Source organism: Talpa europaea (genome assembly GCF_964194135.1).
Source record: "Talpa europaea genome assembly, chromosome: 2".
Lineage (NCBI taxonomy): Eukaryota > Metazoa > Chordata > Mammalia > Eulipotyphla > Talpidae > Talpa > Talpa europaea.
This window is the reverse complement of record NC_140068.1, coordinates 95,621,033-95,641,689: the sequence shown is the minus strand read 5'-3', so window position 1 is coordinate 95,641,689 and position 20,657 is coordinate 95,621,033. Positions and strand designations below refer to the sequence as shown.

The 20,657-nt window shown below is 41.3% G+C and overlaps 1 protein-coding gene across 4 annotated transcripts in view; it reads left to right on the top strand.

The window, feature by feature from the left end:
- Positions 1-20,657, top strand: part of ANKS1A (ankyrin repeat and sterile alpha motif domain containing 1A) — a gene marked incomplete at both ends in the record, with an annotated part of 172,242 nt that overhangs the window by 62,031 nt on the left and 89,554 nt on the right. For 2 of the 4 annotated variants that reach the window (XM_084228655.1, XM_084228653.1), the window contains 3 exons: positions 10,772-10,852; positions 12,785-12,941; positions 14,792-14,854. In XM_084228655.1, coding sequence (XP_084084781.1) covers positions 10,772-10,852; positions 12,785-12,941; positions 14,792-14,854 — 301 coding nt within the window. The remainder of the gene's footprint in view (positions 1-10,771; positions 10,853-12,784; positions 12,942-14,791; positions 14,855-20,657) is intronic. The other 2 variants (XM_084228656.1, XM_084228654.1) reach the window with 1 other exon arrangement.

Below are 20,657 nucleotides of genomic sequence, written 5' to 3'. Positions count from 1 at the left end.
TTTCCCTCAGAATTTTGAAAGCACTGCTTTGTCTAACAGTTTCCAGAGATACTATTGAAAATTCTGATGCCGCGCAGTCCTTTGTATGAAAACTTTTTTCTCTCTGTAAACTGTTCTCTTTATCACATTTATTCTGAAATTTCACAGTGTGCCTTAGGAATGGGTCTTTTTAAAAATTATTTCTTGTACTGAGGATGGAATCTCAACTGGAGATTTGTATCCTTCAGTTCATAGAAAATATTTTAGGTTATTTCTATTTCTGTGGACAGTATCTTAAGTTATTTTTCTCTGGAACTCTTGGCTCTCAAATTTTCTTTCCTCTCATATTTCTCACCTCTTTCTTTGGCTCTGCTTTCTTACAGATTGACTTAACTTTTTTCTGTAACTATTTATATTTTGATTTCTAATGTAATATTTTCATTTCCAAAAACTTTGTACTGATTCTTCCAGTTTTTTCTCTAATCCTGCTTTTTTTTTTTTATACAAGCACTGGGTACAGTCAGAAGCGCAGGAGGGTGAGAGAATTTACCAGAGCCAGAGCGGGGAGCAGAGCAGGCAGAAGGACTGAAGTACACTGCTGAGGGGAGCAGTGGGCGGCAGGAGAGGTCTGCGCGCAATGTGGGACCCTCGTTCGGCAGCCGGGGATCAAACCTGTGCTGCAGAGGCTTCGGGCAGCTTCGCAAACCGCTGCGCCATTGGGGAGGCCCTCTAATCCTGTTTTTGTATGCTAAAAGGTTTTTATTATTGAGGTTTATTTGGTCCCTTATTTCTGTCCTTTTGAGTCCTTTCTTGTTGTTTTGTTTTATTGTATATCTTGTTGGATGCTTTTCTCAAATATATGATGATTTTTGTCATTTTTATTTAAGAGAGAAACTAAAAAGCTGATTGGGTGGTCTGTACAGAGTTGGGAGGGACTTGTCAAGGAGGGTTTTACATAATGTGGGGTGATTGGACAGGAACCCACTTGTTTTGTTGGGGGAGCCCCAAAGTCAGCATCTATTGAACTTTTCTGTAGAGTCATTTAGTTTCTTCAGGAAAGAATTTTCCAACCTTCTATTTAGGGGTAGGTGGGCCTGCTGGCATTCTGGCAGCCAGATGGGCAAACTAAGCTGGGATTTCTTCCTTCAGAAAGTAAGCTCCCCTTTGGGGCCTTTCTTTTCAGTATAGTGCTTCTCCCTACCTTCTGCTGTTTCCAGTGCTCCCTAGTCTAGGGCCCAGTTTCTTCACAGAATAAATCTGCCTTCTCCTGCCTGGTACAGGAGTAATTGTCTACTGGCTGCCCTGGATATGACTGGAGGCCTGATAGTCTGATGCCTCTTACACAGAATTTATACCAAATCCTGCCTCATCCCTGGTCACCGCTGTCACCTGGGACAGCCCATCCCTGAACTTGCCCTGGATCTGTGTGACTTGTGTGTGACTTGCCACCTCCATCTGTCTACAGGGGGATTCATTTTCTCAGCTCTTCTAACTTATCTAATTTTCATCTTTTGAAAAATGTTGCTATTTTATGTTCGCTGTTATCTTCTTTTCCTACCCCTCCCTTCATTTTAATGGGGTTCAGGAGTGAGTAGAAATAAAAATTTGTTTTCAGTTCGTCCCAGTTTACTAGAATTCCTTTGGCACTGATTTAAGGGTTTCATGTCTGTAAGTTTTGTCTTTCTCCAAAGATCACAAGCTTTGACAACAGGGTGTTTGTATAGTTTCCTTGTTAAATCTCTTCTTTTACTCTCCTTGGTTAAGTATGTAGAAAGCAGCTTAGTAAGGATGGGTCAAATTCATTTGAGTAAGATGAAGTCGTTTGAAAATCAGACTGACTTTGGACAACATTTCGTTGTGTTGGAAAACTGCCAGCCCTCTCTGAGGTTCAGAGATAAATTTGCCTTTGCAAGAGTAACCAAAAGAGGAAAACAGTGGAGGCCTTTGGCAAAAAAAGGCTGATGAGACAAACTCCTATTTAGACTGTAATGATTTGATGAAGAATTGATGGAGAGCTGCCCAGAACCTCTTTCCCCTCTAGTTTATTGCCATTGCTCCTCTTCACACAGTCAGTGATAGAGAAGACCCTTTCCTGTCTTGTCTTTATGCTCTGAGAGTCTTTGACCTCCTGAGAACTACTATAGGCAGTTATAACTGCTATAACCCCACAGAGCTCCAAATTGTTTGCTCAACAGTCAAGGTCAAGAGCCTGGAGAAACTGGAGTGAACGTACAAGTCAGATGTGGGATTTTGTTTCAGTTCCACATTAACTTAGCAGTATGACGATCAGCAAATCATTTGATCTTTGGTCTTATTACCTGTAAGATGGAAATAAAATGTACTTCATTACTCCATAATAAACTAGTAAAGGTCAAATACAGGTAACATGAATTTGGACATTGTTTTATTTATTTATTAACATTGTCATTTTTAATTTTTTAAGGTTTATTTTTATTTTTGCATACAAGAACTGGGGTGTAGGCCAGAGGTGCGGGGGTAGGGGGCATGTGAGAGGATTCATCAGAGACAGAGTGGGGAGCAGAACAGGTGAATTTACTGAAATACACTGCTGAGGGGAGCAGCGGGCTAGATGGGAGAGGTCTGTTGTGCCATGTGGGTCAGCTCCCTGGCTGGAAATCAAACTCAGGCTGCAGCAGTGATAGCATGATCGCACTGCGACTTAACCCCTACGCCACCAGGGAGGTCCAACATTGTCATTTTTTATTTTTCTTTTATTTATTTTTAAAGATTTATTTATTTTTTTATTTATACAAGCATTGGGTACAGTCATAAGCGCGGGAGAGTGAGAGAATTCACCAGAGCCAGAGCGGGGAGCAGAGCAGGCAGAAGGACCGAAGCACACTGCTGAGGGGAGCAGCGGGAGGCAGGAGAGGTCTCTGCGCCATGTGGGACCCTCCTCCTGTGGCCGGGGAGCAGCCAGGGATCAAACCGGCGCGGCAGAGGCTGCGGGCAGTTTCGCAACCCAGCGCTCAACCGCTGCGCCACTGGGGAGCCCCACCAACATTGTCATTTTTTAAACTAATCTTGTAACCATGGTATTCCAGACCCTCATATCTACCTATTGACTGAACAAATGTGGGAGGCCAATTTCATTTCAGTCTCTGCAGATTCAAAATAAAACTCCCTCATTCTCCTCCCTATGTCACATTACCACAATCACAGAACTGACCAATCCTGGTTTTCTTCCTGGGTTTACTTTCATGTTGTCCTCTGAGTTGTGGACAATACACCCCACCCCCATTTTGTCACCTGTCTTTTCTCTTGAATCTATCCTTTTTTCTCCATCCTCCTTACCTCTGCCTTCATTCCGGTCTTCTCTTCATGCCTGAATTGCTGACTTCTACCTGGGCTCCCTGGATCTAGTCGCATACTTCTTCTAGGTCATTATCTACATACCTACTTAGCATGGTGATTTTTTTTCAAATTCTGAAATATGTCAGGCCACCACAACAGTATGATGAATAACAGGTTGGTCATCTAGGGTCCCACCTCCCAGCTTCCCAACAGAAGAATTTTTCTAAAACATACACCTGAACATTCTCTGCTCAGAACTTTTCATTGGCATACAGGCCCCTTGCTAAGGCCTGCGGGCCTACTCTGTGTCCTTGCAGGCACCATGCTTTCACTTGCATGTTCAAGCCACTCGTAGTGACTACGTCCCAGTATGCTGGGGCTACTCAGTGGCCCTTGAATTTGGGTGTTTTTCTTTCTTCTGCTTGATTGATTCCCTCTAAGCTGTAAGGCTCAGCTCCAGTATCTCTTCTGCAAAGCCTCCTTATTCCCATTTCCCCATGAGCTACCCTTTGCTCGCTTCCTTCCCCAAATGTCACACATCCTGCAATATTGTCATTTGCATACTTGTCTAATTCCAGTCCTCTACGTAAGGGTGGAGACTGTGTAGCAGCACGGCATATGGAAGGCAGTGCATAAACATTTACTGAGTTGAACTGGACTGGACACTCAGCCAGGCTGTTGAGAGGCATTATTACTTACTGTGTGAAGTAAGCAGTTTAAATAGCTGAGCAACCACATGAATCAAGCTTACTGTCAGCTCAGAACCACTTTTAGATATCGTTCCATTGCAATATCTGATCCCATAATCAGTCACAGATGAAAGTGAACTGGGCACTTTGGGTTCCAAGTTAGGGTTCTTCTGTCTCTGTTTTATGTACAGACATTTCAAATGCAGTATTCTTGTATGCCCCCTTAAGTGATTGTTGCCATTTTTAATGGATAAAGTATGGCAGGTTTGTTAGACTGCTTAGAGACCATTCTACCCTGGGGTAGCTGGTGCGTAACTGAAAGCTAGAAATTGCAAACTGGATGCTGTTGTGTTCTTTGAAACATGAAGAATTCCCTTGAAGAGCTTAAAATACAGAGGAGCAACATAAAGAATTCACTGTGGCCCAAGGTCAAATATGTTAAGTGCTGGCAAAGGTGTAGTAGAGGATCTGGAAAATCTGAGGAGGGCATAATGAAGAAAGGCATTGTGGGTCAGGAGACCTTGATCTGGACTATTTTCTGTGCCAGACAGAATAAGCATCTCAGTGTATCTTCTGCTGTCCTTATTTGACTTCACAGATACTTCAAGCAGTTTTAAGCCAAGTTTTTGTCTGATTTTTGCCAGGCTTGAGGATTAAGTAAATCTCATTGTGGTTGTTGATGAGCCCTTTACATCAGGTAGAAGAACCCCAACTCCCTTCTAGAAACTTGCATCTGATCACATTGTTTTGTACTTAAGAACCTGTGCCTTTGCCTTTTGTTTTGAAAATGCCTTTCTTTCAGGTTTGACTTTCTATCTTCCTTCCTTTCCTAACATTGTCATTTAACCCAGAGACTGGTACGTAGATACTCAGTGGACCTAGACTTGCCTCGGGATCCTTTGTAAGCCTCATGCTGCAGGCAGAGCAACCAGCTCCTGATCTCCAGCCACATGTCAACATTTCCTTCCCAGGGGTTTGCACTTAATTTTTTGGCGTGTCTGCTTCAGCACCCACACCACTCATTCCTTCACTTTTTTGTTTGCCCTCCTCGAGGGTCACCTTTCTTAGAGAGGTCTTTCCTGAATACCTTATTAAGTGTCACTCCTATCATATTTTACCCTCTTACTTTGCTCTGTCTGGTTCGTTTGCTCCTTTATGACATTTATCACTACCAGGTATCCTATCATGTATTTACTTGTCTACTGACTCACTCTCTTTCCCCCTAGAATACAAGCTCCATGAGGGTAGAGACTTTGTCTTAGCCCATCAGCAGCTACAGGCCCTAGCACAGTATCTGATGCATAGAGGGCACACTACCAATTTTTTTAGTATAAGCACAAGTACTCCAGTGAGCCAAGTCTCATTTGGCACCTTTCTCCATGTTGTCGTTGGCTCTGTCTGTATGGCTGGTTCTTATTCATCAGTACCTCCACTTCCATCATCCTGCCTGCCATGAACAGAGAGAGGCTTTTGAGATGGGATCCAAAAGTCACAGGTTCTCATAAGTTGAATTCTTCCTTATTCTCTGCACTGTGTCAATACCTTCTCTCGGTGCTGGTGCTCCTGAGGCATGTCTTCAGTATCATGTTGATGCAGTTGAGTTGCTATGACACGTCTTAGGCCGTCCTGCCACACTGCTGTTGAACTAATGCAAGCCAGCTTCGTTCTAGCTTCCATGAGCCATTTAAGTCCAGGGCAGCCTATCACAGTAGAATTTACCTAAGCAGAGACAGTAGTTTGAAGGGTTAAGTGACTTATTCAAGGTCACACAACTGACAAGTAGCAGATTTTGCAAATTTTGAAGTTAGGTCTGCTACAAACTTCAGAGCCCAAGCTCTTAACCTAGTTTTCTTCTTGTAGGATTGCTGTGATTGCTCTAAGACCCATCAAAATCACTCTGCGGGTCTGTTGTGCAAGTCAAGGGCGCTATTGCATTTCTGCACAATCAATACAGGTTAGACTTGACTTAGGACTCTCCTAGACTCTTTTGATCTTGTTTTTTCCCCTGATTCTCTTGGTCCATTGTACTCTGCCTTTGTTTGGTGCCAAGCAGCTCTTTGGGACTTACTGTTTTAAAAAAACTTAATAGGACAGCTGTGATAGGGAGGAAGACCTAGATTGTAAATAGCTCTTTTCTTGGGCTGCCAGAAAGGAAGAAACTTGGGTGGAGGGGGATGTTACTACCATCCTGTCTGAAGCTAAAATTCCAAGCAAAGAGATTACAGTTTTCCATTTTCATTTTGGTTTCATTTAATATAGTTACCATTTCCCAACATTTCTAGATGGACGTTTAGAGGAAATGCTAATGAGAGATAAGAGGGTGGGGAGGCCTTGCTAGATGGAAATGTTGCCACTTTAAGGGAAGTTCTTCTCTTACTTCCATGTCTTTTCTAATTGTTTTGAGGGAACCCTTAGGGCTGGTGTAGGATATCCAAATTTAATCACCTCTAAACCATGAGGTAAAACTCAGAAAATGACAGAGAGCTCTTTCAGTTCTGCCTTTTTGTTAAAAGCAGGGACAGTTTAATTCTTGAGTTGCAAGGTTACTTTGCGACCTACGTTGAGATGGTTAAAGGGAGAGTAATGAAGTACTAAGAGCTGAAAGGCCTTAGTATGGCCGATGCTCCCAAATGCTTTAACAGTGTGAGTAATTTCCTTTTTCCCAACTCCTGTTGGTTTAGTCCAGTCATCTTGCTGTTGAATTATGTATGGCCTCGTATTACTATATGCTCACTTCATCTTGTCACCCCAGTTAGATCGTAAAATCATTGTTAGGCCAAATGCCAAGAGTTTCATAAATGGGAGCTTGTGATTTGGAGCAAATAATTTGGTTTTGGATTCTTAGTGTCACCTATTTTATATTAGAACAATGATCTTTTGTCTTGTGAGGCAATTTGAAAATCAGTATGGACATGGAACCCCTAGATTTCCTAGATATGTTTCCCTTTACATTATTGAATCCATGGTTAGGTACCGGAAAATATTTTTTGGTTTAGAAAATGAGCTCATGGGGGCCTCCCTGGTGGCTCAAGGGTTAAGTCTCATTTCTATGAAGCTCTCCGCAGCCACTGCAGCATGAGTTTGATCCCTGGCCAGGGAGCTACCCACATGGCACAGCAGATTTCTCCTCTCTGGCCCACTGCACCCCTCAGCAGTGCATTTCAGTCAGTCCACCTGTTCTGTTTCCCACTGTGTTTCTGGTGTATCGTCTCACCACCCCATACCTCTGACCTATACCCCAGCTTTCGTATGCATAAATAAATCTTAAAAAAAAGAAAGAAAGAAAATGAGGGCCTCCTTCGTGGCACAAGGGATTAACCACAGCACTGAGAAGCTATCTGCTGCCCCTACAGCACGAGTTCGATCCCCAGCCAGCCAGGGAGCAACCCACATGGTGCAGTAGGCCTCTCCTGTCTCGCCTTAGCAGTGTATTTCAGTCAGTCTGCCTGATCTGTTCCCCACTCTGTCTCTGGTGAATTCTCTCACACCCCCACACCTCTGGCCTGTACCCCAGTTCTTGTATGCATAAATAAATAAATCTTTAAAAAGAAAAAGAAAGAAAATGAGCTCATTGCACAAGTGGGACAAAGGTATATATAATGGCCTTTACCTCTATGTTTGAAGGTGCTATAGGAGACCATGCTTCATGGAGGATGGGGTACCAGGATACACCTCAGGTTCCTGACCTGACATCAACATCCTCATAGTCAATGAGGAACAAGAAACCTAGAAACCAAAGCGCACATACCCTCTCCTCTCACTTCAAATGTTTCAGCAGATTTTAAACTTACATGCTTGTTAAGGTGGACACGTCACACATTTGCCATCATTTATTAACATTTCCATGGTTTCTTATTGTCTTTTCCCTGTGCATAGATTCTTTCTCTCCTTTGAAAAATTATTTAAACATAACTGCATGAATCCATTCTTGTTGTAAAAGTTTTAAACCATGTGGTAGAACATAGAGCAGAACATGGAAGTCCATCCTAACCATTCTGCCATGCCCCAAGCACACCTTTCCTTCCCCAGAGATAACCTCTGTCAGTACCGGGGGAGTACTCTTTCAATCGCCATCAACGTACAGGTGTGTGTAGTTATATATACACTAGCAAAAATGGGGTACACATTTTGTGTGCTAGACAGTGGCTTCTCTTTCACTTATTCATAAAACATAGTATGTCTTGGGAAATCTTTTTTTTCTTTTTTCCTAAAGATTTTATTTATTTTGGTGTAGAAGAACTGGGGTCTAGGCCAGAGGTGGCGGGGATGAGAGAGGATTCACCAGAGACAGAGTGGGAGGTAGAACAACCAGATTCATTGAAATACATTGCCAAGGGGAGCAGAGGGCAAGGCAGGAGAGGTCTGCAGCGCCATTTGTTGGTTAGCTCCCTGGCCAAGGATCAAACTCAGGCCATTGTGGTGATAGTGCTGAGACTTAACCCTTAGGCTACCAGGGAGGCTCTTAGGGACTCTTTCTATGTTAGGACCTATAGGTCTAACTTGTTTCCTTTCCTTTGTTTTTGCTAGTGATTATATAGTAACTCATTTTGTGGATGTACCTGTATTGAACTCTCACCTATTGGACATTAAGTTTTTAGTGTTTCCTCTTACAGTGAGGCAGTCCCTTAAAAGCATGTGTTTTTGTGCACATGTGTGAGAGTTTCTGTTGGATGGTTGCCTAGAAGTGGAAGTGCTGGCTCCAGTGAATGCCTATTTTTGGTTTTGGTGCATGCTGCCAGATTGTCTTCCCAAAGGAAATTTACCAGTTTAAACTCATACCAGTGGTATTTAAGAGTGCCTGTTTCCCTGATATTTATAAACACTTCATAATATAATGCTTTTCATTTGTGCGAGTCTACTAGAAGAACTTGCATTCTTCTTGGTTGTGTCTGCAGATTTGATTTTGTCTGATTTCTGCCTTTGAGGAATTCCTCAGTATAGTCAGTTAGTTGATGACATATAAGTCTCTTAAGCTGAATCTACCGGTCTGTCTGTCTGTCTAACTATGTCTGTGGTGTAGGGTGAGAATTGTTTCTGTTATTTCATACAACTTTTGACAGAAGATAAAGTGGTCAGCTCAATTCACAGATCTGAGAAACGTCCCTCACAGATTCTTTCTATACAGTATTTACAATTATTTCTTTTTTCTCTTTAATATTATACTATAATCTCATTTTCTCTTATTATATAGCGATACAAGTGGGATAGGATATTCTACTCTGTGCCTATACCTTAACAATCATAATAATTTCTCTTATCGATAGACTTTTTGGACTCTTCCCAAAATTGTATTGTTATAAGTAATGTTGCTTCTAGCATCTGAACACAAAAGATCCAGGCCCAGATGGTTTTACTGGTGAGTCCTTATAATTTTAGTGTTTTGTGTCAATGATTTTGTGAATAACAAAATGGGTACAAAACTGGGCAGCTGATCTGTGACCCAAACTGACACTGATACTATCCAATGCAGTAAGAACAAAAAACAAAAACTTTAGTCCAGTCTCTCTTATGAATGCAAATGCGATAATTGTGAGTAAAATACTCTCAAGTGGATACTCTGAGACATGACCATAATGGATAATGTCAAATCCCAGGACTAAAAGAATGGTTCAATATTTATAAGCCTATTGATAACAACATATTCATTGGTTTAATGTGGAAAACTGTATTGGTCTCCATAGGTGCTGAAATGCATTTAATGTAAACAACTATTTCTAATAATACCTTTAAAGGGAAAAAAAAGCAAGGTACTTCCTTTACATGTTCTAGAGTGTCTATACCAAACCAACTGCCAACAATATTAGAAGCATTCTCATCAAAAGCTAGGACAAAACAAAGCTACCCTCTGCTATTTAACTTTTAAGTCTGGCTGGTCCAGTAAGATGTGAAACATGTAAGAATTAAGTTTTTGAAAATTAAATAAGATGGTATTTCAACCTTTCTAGCATAGTATGTCTGATTCAAGTAGGGCACACAAATTGTAGATTCTCCTGTTGTTCTTTTTATTATCAATAAGACATGGTCACAAAGAAAGATAAAATTATCTCTTGTACCATAACACATGTATCCTGGTGCTTTTGTTATTTTTATTTTTTTAAAGATTTATTTATTTTTATACAAGAACCAGGGTACAGGCCAGATGCACAGGAGGGTGAGAGGATTCACCAGAGATAGAGCCAGGAACAGAACAGGCAGACTGACTGACTGAGGGGAGCACTGGGGCGAGACAGGAGAGGTCTGCCGCGCCATGCAGGAACCTCTCCGGCCAGCCGGGATCGAACTGGCGCTGCAGAGGCTGCAGACAGCTTCGCAGCGCAGCGCTCAACTGCCTGTGCCACCAGGGCCCGGTCCTTTTGTTATTGTGGCTTCTTTGATCTTTGTTCTTGCTGGTCAAATTGTCCTGGTTTTCTGATTTTTCTTGAAGTTTATCCCAGACTTGAGTCACCAGCATAGAGCTAGGTACTCAATACTTGTGACTGGCTGAGTGGTTTGGTTCAGTGATATTTTTGATGACCTTTCCAAGAGCTGTTCTTACAATCCTGGGACTATTCAGAGGCATGCCTCTCCAACTGTGAGAATAATGAAGTTGCAGTTGAGAAGGGTGCAGAAGACCAAGTTCTTAAATGGTGACACTTGTCTTGACCCTTAAATCCTTGTCCAGCTGCTGTCCTTTATTAGGATTCATGTGGAAGTAACCGGTTTGGCTAAACACCACACAGGATTTTTTTCCAAGCAGCTAGCTGTCTCTAAATTTGGCTTATGACTGCATCTTTCTTTCCCCCCTGTAGCATCTGGAGAGGGCCAAACGTGAACTGTGTTGACAGCACTGGGTACACACCTCTGCACCATGCTGCTCTGAATGGCCATAAGTAAGTATTAATATGCTGCATTTCTGCTTTTAGGCTTTTTTTTTTGTTGTTGTTGTTGTTCTTGTAAAGGATTACTAAATAGTGACACCGAGGAACAGAAAAGAACAAACGAAATTCAGTCCATCCAGAATTCCTGAGTACTGTATAATTTCAATATCCTTACCCACCCTTCAGAAAACTTTAACCAGTGGTTAGGTTTTACCTTTTCTTTGGTTTGTCCTTCCCCCCACTGAATTGGTGCAGGGTCCCACAATGATCTAAATATGAAGATCTAGTTTGGGACATCTTGATCCTAAAGGGGCTGGGTTACCTGTCAGGTACCTGTTAGGTAACCCAGCCCATTTATTAACTGAAAATAGATTGAATAGTCATGAGAAACTTTCCTTCTGTTAAAGTAGTTGTTTATATTTACTCTGTCTTTGTGCTTACCATTTCCTCATCAAATTAGCCTTGTAGATAACAAGAATCTTTTTTTAAGGGAAAAACACACTTGCATAATATGGTCTACTTAATTCTCTTAAATATAGAGAAGTTATTAAGAATCATGAGATTTGTGTGGAAAATTCTGTGGAGATGTGCTTTGGGGGACCTGAGAGAAGGCAGCATAGGTTTAAGTGATATGGAGGCCCCAAAGGGTGCAACCCTTCAAGTGCATGGATAGGCAGGGTTGTGGAGTACAGTGAGTCTATTTGCCAGGATGTGGAAGAACAGAAACCGAAGTGTAACAAAATAGAGGGTGTAAAGAATACTTCCTTCTAGATGTGGTACATATACACAATGGAATATTACTCAGCATTCAAAAAAGATAAACACATGCAATTTGCAGCAACATGGATGGAGCTGGAAGGGATCATGCTCAGCAAAATAAGCCAGAAAGAAAAAGAAAAATACCGGATGGTCTCACTCATAACAGGAATCTAGAAAACCTAAATAAGGGGCCAGGAAAAAGAATAACTATGAGAAAGAAAAAATCAAAATCAACAAACAACTATGAACCAGAGACATACTATGGGGGGGTGGCGGCGGGGAAAGGAGGGATTGGGAGCAAAATAATCATGCAATTGTATAGGGAATATAAAAATAAAAAAAAGAATACTTCCTTCTATATTAGACTTTTCTAAAACATGCTGGATTATGATCATTGTCTTTTGCAGCCTCTTAGATAAAGCTAACAACAGATCCCTCCTCACTTAAATCATGGGGTAACCTAAATTACCTCATAATTCATAAATGAATCCATGGCGATTCCTCCCTGCTGAAATAATGGAGGAACCCAAATTAAAGCAAATCTTAAATGACTGTAGCTTATTAGCCAAGTTCATCTCCAGATGCTGTTTTTATTTCCAGTGGGAATTTTCTTTGACCTCATGTGCATGGGTGTAATTACACACTTGTATCTGCCTAATTAGTGGTGTCACAAAGAAGAAAGCTAAGTCTTCCTCTCTGGATATATCAAATGATACCATGTGTGTCTGGCTTATGTTTGCAACAACTTCAATTCTGCTGCTTGTCCACTTTCAGCTCCCACATCATGAAGTGCTCTGAATAATGTGGTGAATAATATTTGTCTTGCATGACTACTGTTATGTAAATTCTATCCCTGAATACTATTTAAACATCACAAACAAGGAAATATTGCAAGGTTTAGACAAGGGGACCAGACATTTTCAAAATAATGGAAAATAGATGGATGATCTAGAAAGCTTAGATAAACAAGGAGGGGATAAGTCAGTGTAGTGTGGCTCAAGATGGTGCAACTGCATATCAACTAGCTCTGGAGTCAAAGGATGAGCCTGGGCAGTAAGCTCGAGGAAAGAGAGGGGAGCCAGATAAGAGACGATCGTGAAGGGACTTTGTGCTATACAATTGTAAAGAACTATTTTTAGGAAAGACTTTTGGTTCTGCGACTCATGATTGATTTTTGCCTTTTAGGGATGTGGTCGAGGTTCTCCTGAGGAATGATGCACTGACCAACGTGGCTGATTCTAAAGGCTGTTACCCTCTGCACTTGGCTGCCTGGAAAGGAGATGCCCAGATAGTGCGGTTGCTCATCCATCAAGGGCCCTCACACACCAGAGTCAACGAACAGGTCGGAAGGCTGGAAAGCACTCCTTCATTCAGCCACAGCCAGACCTTGGTAGCCCCGTCACCATTTCAGTCCCATAACCCACATCACAGGGAACCAGTAGTTCCCTCTTCCAGTAGTGCTCCTTAGTACATCAGGGAAATCTTAGACCATGAGGATGCATTTGAATCATGCAGATTCAGAATAGTGCTGTAATAAAAATACAAATACTTACTAAATGTACAAAATTTTAAATAATGTAAATAAATCCTGTAAAATTGTTTTAGAGTCAGTTTCAAAAATGAAGGGCTTGATTAATTATTAATTATGCTGAAGCCATCAACAAGGCAATGCAACATCAGCTGGTAAACAGAAATGCTCCCTGTGTGTATCAGTACTCTGGGAACCATGCTGGTGTGTTTCATCCATCAGAACTTGCAGAAGAGGAGGTGCTTGTGCTAGTGCAGAAAAATGATTTCATACAACTGTGAGTGGAGAGCAGAGGTGATTCAGTAGAATGAAGATCATGTCCATGACATGCACTGATATTCATTCCAGAGTGGGTTTGCTTTGACAATGGAGAGCTAATTCTTAGAGAATAAGAAAATAATTAGAAAATAAGTTCCAATAGCCATGGATTTAGGTGCTCTGAGACTTCATTTTCTTTATATTTATTCCTTTGGGAATAATATACTTGAATTATGCAGTTTCTAAACAAAACTATTGTAAAATATGTCTCCCTGTAGTTTAGATTTGAGAGGAGGTGAGCTTTTCCTATGTGACAAGCCACTCCCCGTTTTTTTCTCCGCTCTGAAGCAGCTATGTTTCTTCTCAGTTGCTTGAATGAGAGAGATGTGATTCTTCCTAAGTAAGCTTAGGCCTATTTTCCTAATGACTTAACTGAGAGGAGGTTGTTCAATTACCTATAGGACTAGATTTGAGTTATCCCTCCAAAAATAGGAAAGCATTCTGGCGAGTCCATCTGTCAGTATAAACTGTGTCAGTTCTCAGTGAACTGTTCAGAGCATGACTTGGCTTCAGAGAAGGGCAGCTTCCCTCTCATGTGTGAGAAAAGAAAAACAGTGCATCCAAATTTCAAATTGGAGATTGTATGTATATAACTGTTGTTCAGCTTCCCTTTCCCCTTTCAGGCTGTGTTTTCTGGATAGGTAAGCAAAAGACATTTAGTATCATCAATGAGGATGTTTGTTTTATAACAGGAGGAATGAACATTGTCTCTTTAGAATTGTCTCTTTAGAGTCTGAATGCAGTTTTATTCCTCCTGGCTAAAGCGGTAACTTCTATCTGGAGGAAATTTACAAGCATTTTTTGCTTTTAACTAATATTCCTCAATGTTGAGAAAACTAATCACCCATTAAAGCCTTTCTCATTTAAGAAATTTCCAGCAACCATTCTAATCCTGTCTTTGCTCACTTTGGCCTTGGAACACAGCTGCTTGGATTTTTGAGCCACTCTAGTGTGGCTTGAGCTTATCCTGCTCACAGCCGCTTCCTGCCTGGAACATCCACTAATAGGTGGGACACCGCCCTGCACTCTGAGTATCTGGCAGGCAGGTGGGTGGTGGAAGTAGCAATGGATAAGAAGTCTTCTATAGCTTGAAGAACAGTGGATCTAGGTAGTAGTTACCCACACTACTCTGATTTATTTAAAAACCATTAATGTGGTCCCAGTTAGCCTGGATCTGAGGGCGTGAGTGCCAGGCCCTGGAGGTTGTCTTCCCTATTAATTTCCTTTTGAGGCACCGGAGGGCAGATCAGAGTTGTTCTAGCATTGGACCCCTTTGGGGCTGTGCGTTGCTTTGATATATTTCATCCATTTTATCATCACATTTTCTTTTCCTCTCCTTTTTGTAGAATGCTCTTGAGATCAAAGAACTCAAAAAGTACGGCCCTTTTGATCCTTATATCAATGCCAAGGTGTGTACTTTGCTGTCAGGATTTCTCTGCATCATTTCTCCAAGCTGCACTTTCTCTCTGGCTCTCTCTGGCTTCCACTCAGGCGCCTCCTCATCACACTCACTGCTGTCTGCTCCTGCCCATCTGCTTTTGGCTTGTCTGGGATTGGGAAAAGGCAGCTTCAGTGGGTTTTTTAAAATCCCTATGAATTCTGGAAAGCTTGGGTACTTTTCTGGGAATGTCTAAAAAATTTAGAAATGACAGAAATGGGGAAAAATAAGGGACTATAGTATATGCCTGATTTACTATTGTGATTCTGAAGATCATTTCAATTCAAAAAAGAAAAATGCTTTTAAAAGATGTCAAATTGGCTTTTTATAAGCACAGTATATGATTAAACTGTACTTACGGGTTTTAAAGGTTTTTAGTCTGCTTTCTGTGTTTCTTTTGAAGTGACATCTGATTTTCAATAGCTGTGGTGGTGTGTGGGGGAAGAAGCATGGGAGATTCCATTTTACTCTTAAAAGCTGTCGCTGATGGCTCGCATTTGAGTTCGTGCATTTCTGCCAGGGGCTTTCAAACTGAGTTCCTTGTCCCCAGCCATTAGCTTCTCTCTCTGCTTGACCCTTTGAACACTCTGAAGTAATAGCAAATAACATTGTAGAGCCAAGCAGGGCGCTTGCTGAGTCCCTCTCCCGGTGAGCCAGAACAAGAAATGGTCTGATAGGCCTGATGATGAGCAGCCCAGGCCTTCATCACAGGCGGAGGCAGAGTTTATGGGCTGGGTGATGGCGGTAGCCTCTTTCCTCAGTGCTCTCACCTGCTGTTTTTGATTTAGTTTTCATTCAGATGAGGTTTGTTTTTTGGCAGTAGTCTGGCCTTTGGTCGAGTCACTGCATTATTCACATGATTCATCTTTCACTTGTTCTGAATACAGCACCCTCAGGGAAGGGAAACATAAGGTACTTTTGCACAAGGCAAATACTTCATATTTTTCTTTGAGAAATATTGATTTAGCAAGTGAGACTCCTTACTGGAACTTTCTTTTTTATTTATTTTTTGTTTTTGAAAGTAGTGTGATAGAGTGCAAACACGTCACAGTCTTTCAAGTCAGATCTGAGTTTGAATTCTGTGCTGCCATTTACTGGTTTTGTTGATTTGAACAGGTTACTTAATTTCTCTGAGCATTAGTCTCTCTTCTGTAAAATGAGGTATACCATCTACTTTGCCGGATTGTCTTAAAAGTTTAAATAAGATAATATTACATATGATAATATTTGGCAATTAGCAGTATTTGAGATTCGATTTCCACTTTTTTAAAAAATGTCTTTTGGGATTCTATTTTTAAAAGTATGTACCATGTGGCATTTCCAAAGCTGCATTTTGGAATCTGCTCTCTGTTACAAGTGGGTGAAGCTTAATGAAACATTGTTCAATTAATCTATTCAGGGTTTTGTTGGGGGGGAGGCACCTTGAAGTGATTGTTTTCCAACTTGATGGTTAGTTTAGTTGGCTTATAAAAGCTCTAATTAAAGGGTAAGACTTAGGTTCTTAAAAGCACATTTTCCTATCCCTTGATTTTGTGCACATGAAAGAAAATTGGTCTAAATGGAAGACCATACTTCTCTCTTTGGAAATCCCACCCTTTGCCTCCACCCTACCCCCAACCCCAGAGGCCAAACAGTGCAACTGAGTGAAGGGATAAAGCTATTTGTGTTTGCTAAGAAAGTAAATGTTTCTTAAACTGATTCCAGTCTAACTTCCCCAGGTTTTATCCTGAGTCTGTGGGTTTTTATAGATCTGATTTGCATTTAGGAATGATTTTACTTAAGTATATTTCTGTGCTAAGGCCTATTAGGCACATGTAGAAGTTAAGAAATCTCAGCTGCCTTTCCTGGGAGCAAAGGTAGTTTTCATGTTCCTCTTCAATATATGGAGACTTCCCTTTTTCAGCAACTCAGTATAAATGTGTCCAAATGTAAGTTCTTCTCAGTTTAGGTGGAAATATTAAAATTGTTTACTCGCACCATTTAAAATACTTTTAACTTGGTCTGAATATCATAAGATGAACAATAGTCAAATTGATTTTAGAGTAGATTTATTTTCTATACATTTATAAATAATTCACAGTCTTTTTTTTTTTAAAGATTTATTTATTTATACAAGAACTGGGGTACAGGCCAGATGTGCAGGAGGGTGAGAGAATTCACCAGAGACAGAGCGGGGAATAGAACAGGCAGACTGACCAAATACACTGCTGAGGGGAGCAGCGGGCGTGATAGGAGAGGTCTGCTGCGCCATGTGGGACCCTCACCGACTGGCCGGGATCGAACCGGCGCTGCAGAGTCAGCGGACAGCTTCACAGCGCGGCGCTCAACCGCCTGCGCCACCAGGGGAGGCCCATAATTCAGTCTTAAAGTTAGAAAAGACCTGGAAATTGTCTTTGCTCGCGGATGAACTTGTCAATTTGATCAGGATCACCTAACAAGCATTTATACTTTTTATTTAAAAAAGATTTCCAACTCACAAAAAGTTGCAAAAAGAGTGGAATGAACTGCTTTATAGTCTTTTCCTAGATTGACCGACTAGTAACATTTTGTCACATTTGTTCTTTCTTTTTTTAAATTTATTATTTTTTAAAGATTTATTTATACAAGAACCGGGGTACAGGCCAAAGCCTTGGGAGGGTGGATGAGAGGATTCACCAGAGACAGAGTCGGAAACAGAACAGGCAGATCTACTAAAATACACTGCTGAGGGAAGCATCAGGCGAGACAGGAGAGGTCTGCCCTGCCATGTGGGTAGCTCCTTGGCTGGCCGGGAATTGATTGCAGAGGGTGGATGACTTCACAGTGCTGTGCTCAACCCGCTGTGCCACCGGGGAGGCCCCTTGTCACATTTGTTTTCTATCTGTCCATCTATGTTGTAGTCAATGATGAACTGAGATTAAGTCATGGACATCATGACCCTTTGACTCCAAATGCTTCATTCAGCATGTATCACCCAAGAACAGAGACAGTCTCTTGTGTAACCACAATTATCTAATAACAGAATCTGTGTTCAAATTTCACCAGTTGTCTCAATCATGTCCTTTAGGGCAATTTTTTTTTTTCTGATCCAGAATCCAGTCCAGGATCATACACACCCTAGAATAATTCCTCAGTCTTTTTAGTCTTTTATGACATTGATGTTTTGCAGTGTACAGGCCAGTTGTTTTGCAGACTGTCCTTCAGTTGTCTGATATTTCCTTGTGATTAGATTCAGGCTTGCATGTTTGGCAGGTTTGCCTTAGGTCTGCCCTTTTTAGTGCATCACATCACAAGGCACGTGATCATCATTTTGTCTCGTTCTTGACAATGATAAATGATTGCTTGGTTAAGTGGCTCCTGCTAGATTGGTAAGATCTTTAGTCCTAGTTTTCTGAAGTTACTCTTTAATGTGCTACCTTGGCAAGTCTGGGGTGCGGCTTAGTAGTTACTTGAGCTCCCATGTAATTCCAAAATGAAGCCAATTTGAGAACCGCTGATCTAAGCCAATTTTCCACCCTGAGCAGAAATCTTCTTCTCTTCCTCACCTGAAATGGTGGGCCATCTACCTCTTATTTTGTTTGTTTCTCCTAGCAGCAAACAGAATTACCACTTGGCAGCCTCTTACTGGATTCCACTGGTTTTTGGTATCATAAGCTTGGTTGACATCTGTCTTCCTAAACCTTCCATCTGTTGGTCAGAGTTGTGCCTTCTAGAGCATTACAGAGTAGGTCTAACTCTTCTTCTACATGATAGACTTGGTTCTCATGTTTCTCCTCTGTCTTCTAAATTTCAGTAGACTCAGTTCGTACTTTTGTTCCTACTTTGGTATGCTTCTCAGGCCTGTACCATCATTAGAATGGAGAGCTGCAGCCCAGCTCTCCCTAACTTAGTTATCTGTCAACAGTGGACAAGGATGTAGTTAGGCTAATCTAAGCATTAGGAGGTGATGGTTTTGAATAGTTCCAGGAGGAGAAAGGCCATAGAAATGTTCACAGTTTTCTGCTGCTCTTAGCTCATGCATACATGTATATATGTCACAAATAGAATGGATTCACACATCAATGAGGTCTCTGCATAGAAAGGGCATAGGTACCTCTTGTTGTTACATGGTCTGACCATAGCAAGGGAAAATGAAATTGGGTCTCAAGATGAGAAATAATGGAGGGCTTGTGCAAAGACTTTGGGGGAAATTGGAATGTGTTATCTCTGCCTCCCTCCTCAATTCAGATCCATAGTAATACAATTCTGGAATTATTGAAGTGCTTTGAGCACCTATGGTGTTATTTGGAAGGTGTGAAGAGTAGGGTTCCCTTTGGTTAGGGATCTGCTCTCCTTCGAATCCCTCATATCTCTGGCTCCGTGTATAAAAACACTTAAAGACTTCCCGCCCTATAGTTGTCAGGCTCAAAGTGGAAATATTAGTGAGAGCTCAGTGTGATGGCCTAAGTCAACAGTCAAGAGATGTGGTCACCACAGACATAAACCCACGGGTTTTATGCTTACCAGAATGTCTGGCAAGACAGAAACATAAGATGCTTCCTATACTGTGAGTGTGAGCATAACATTCTGCAGAGATGTGGTTAGGTCATTTTTAACATAGACAGGAAATTTGCCTGGTAGTGATCAAGACCTTGCCTTCAGCAAGGCAGGTTTGTGCTAGCTGCCTTCATTCTGGCCAAAAAACAAAACAAAACAAAACAAAACACGTAGAGAAGACTTTTCTCTCTGTACTGAATAGTTTTAGAGTTTCATAGTTTGCTAGGCCCTAATGCCTTGTTTTATAAAATCAAGGAAAGATTATTCTGGTTGTTGGGAAACAACTTGGAAATAAAAGAGACAGCACTATCTTCCTCAGAGTAAACAAGTTTTTCTGGATTGGACTTCTAATACAAATAAGCTGACTTTCTTGGTCCTTCTTGTCATGCTAATCTTAAAATGTAAACCCTGGGAATCCTCTTAAACTTTTTTGGATATTGTTACTCTGCCCCAGGGTCACTCTACAGAATGCTGCTGTGAGTTTTTGTTGATGTAGCTGTCTTTTCATCATGAGAACGATGAGTGACAGTTCTGACTTTACTCAGGGACTTCATGCTGTAGCTTAATAGGAAATGGGTATGGCAAATGGGTATCCTAATGGGTTTCTTCAGCACAGTGAGCCCGAAGGATTTGCTTTCTGCTCTCTGTTTTCTGCTTCCTCCAAGACTTTTAGGTTGACGTGAATTTGTCCCTTGGGCCCAGTTGTATCACAGGAGGCCACTGCTAACCAGCTATGCTCTGTGGCCAGTGAAGGCTGCCTGCACCTTCTCAGCAGCTACTCTCTGAGCTGTGTTTGAGCTCAGCGCTTCTCCTTTTTTTTAATCTGTGTGCATTTATCTTTGCATGTGATGCCTGCTACCACCCTTTCTGTCCTTATTTCATTTAAAAATTTTTCTTTGCTGTCATTCTGGCCTTTTGGGACCTTGCTCCCAGCAGCTCTGGATCTGTCTGGTACACTTGGTGTAGCTGGAAAAAAATGATGCAGTCAAATGCCAGATGAAAAGCAGATGGAATTGCATGCATGTTTGGGTAACTCCTAGTCTGGTTACTTTTAACATTGTTAATAAAATTAAAGCGATTGTGGAAATGTTTAATGTTTATCTTTTGGTCACTGAAAGGTGCACAATATTGACTTGCTGGTCGCACCCCTCGTAAACTTTGTTCTCCTGAAGTGGCAGAAGCCTGATGGAAAAATTCAGGAATCTCAAGATCTTGTAGGGAAATGATTTTCATTAATGCTTCTGAAAAAGGAAAGGGCA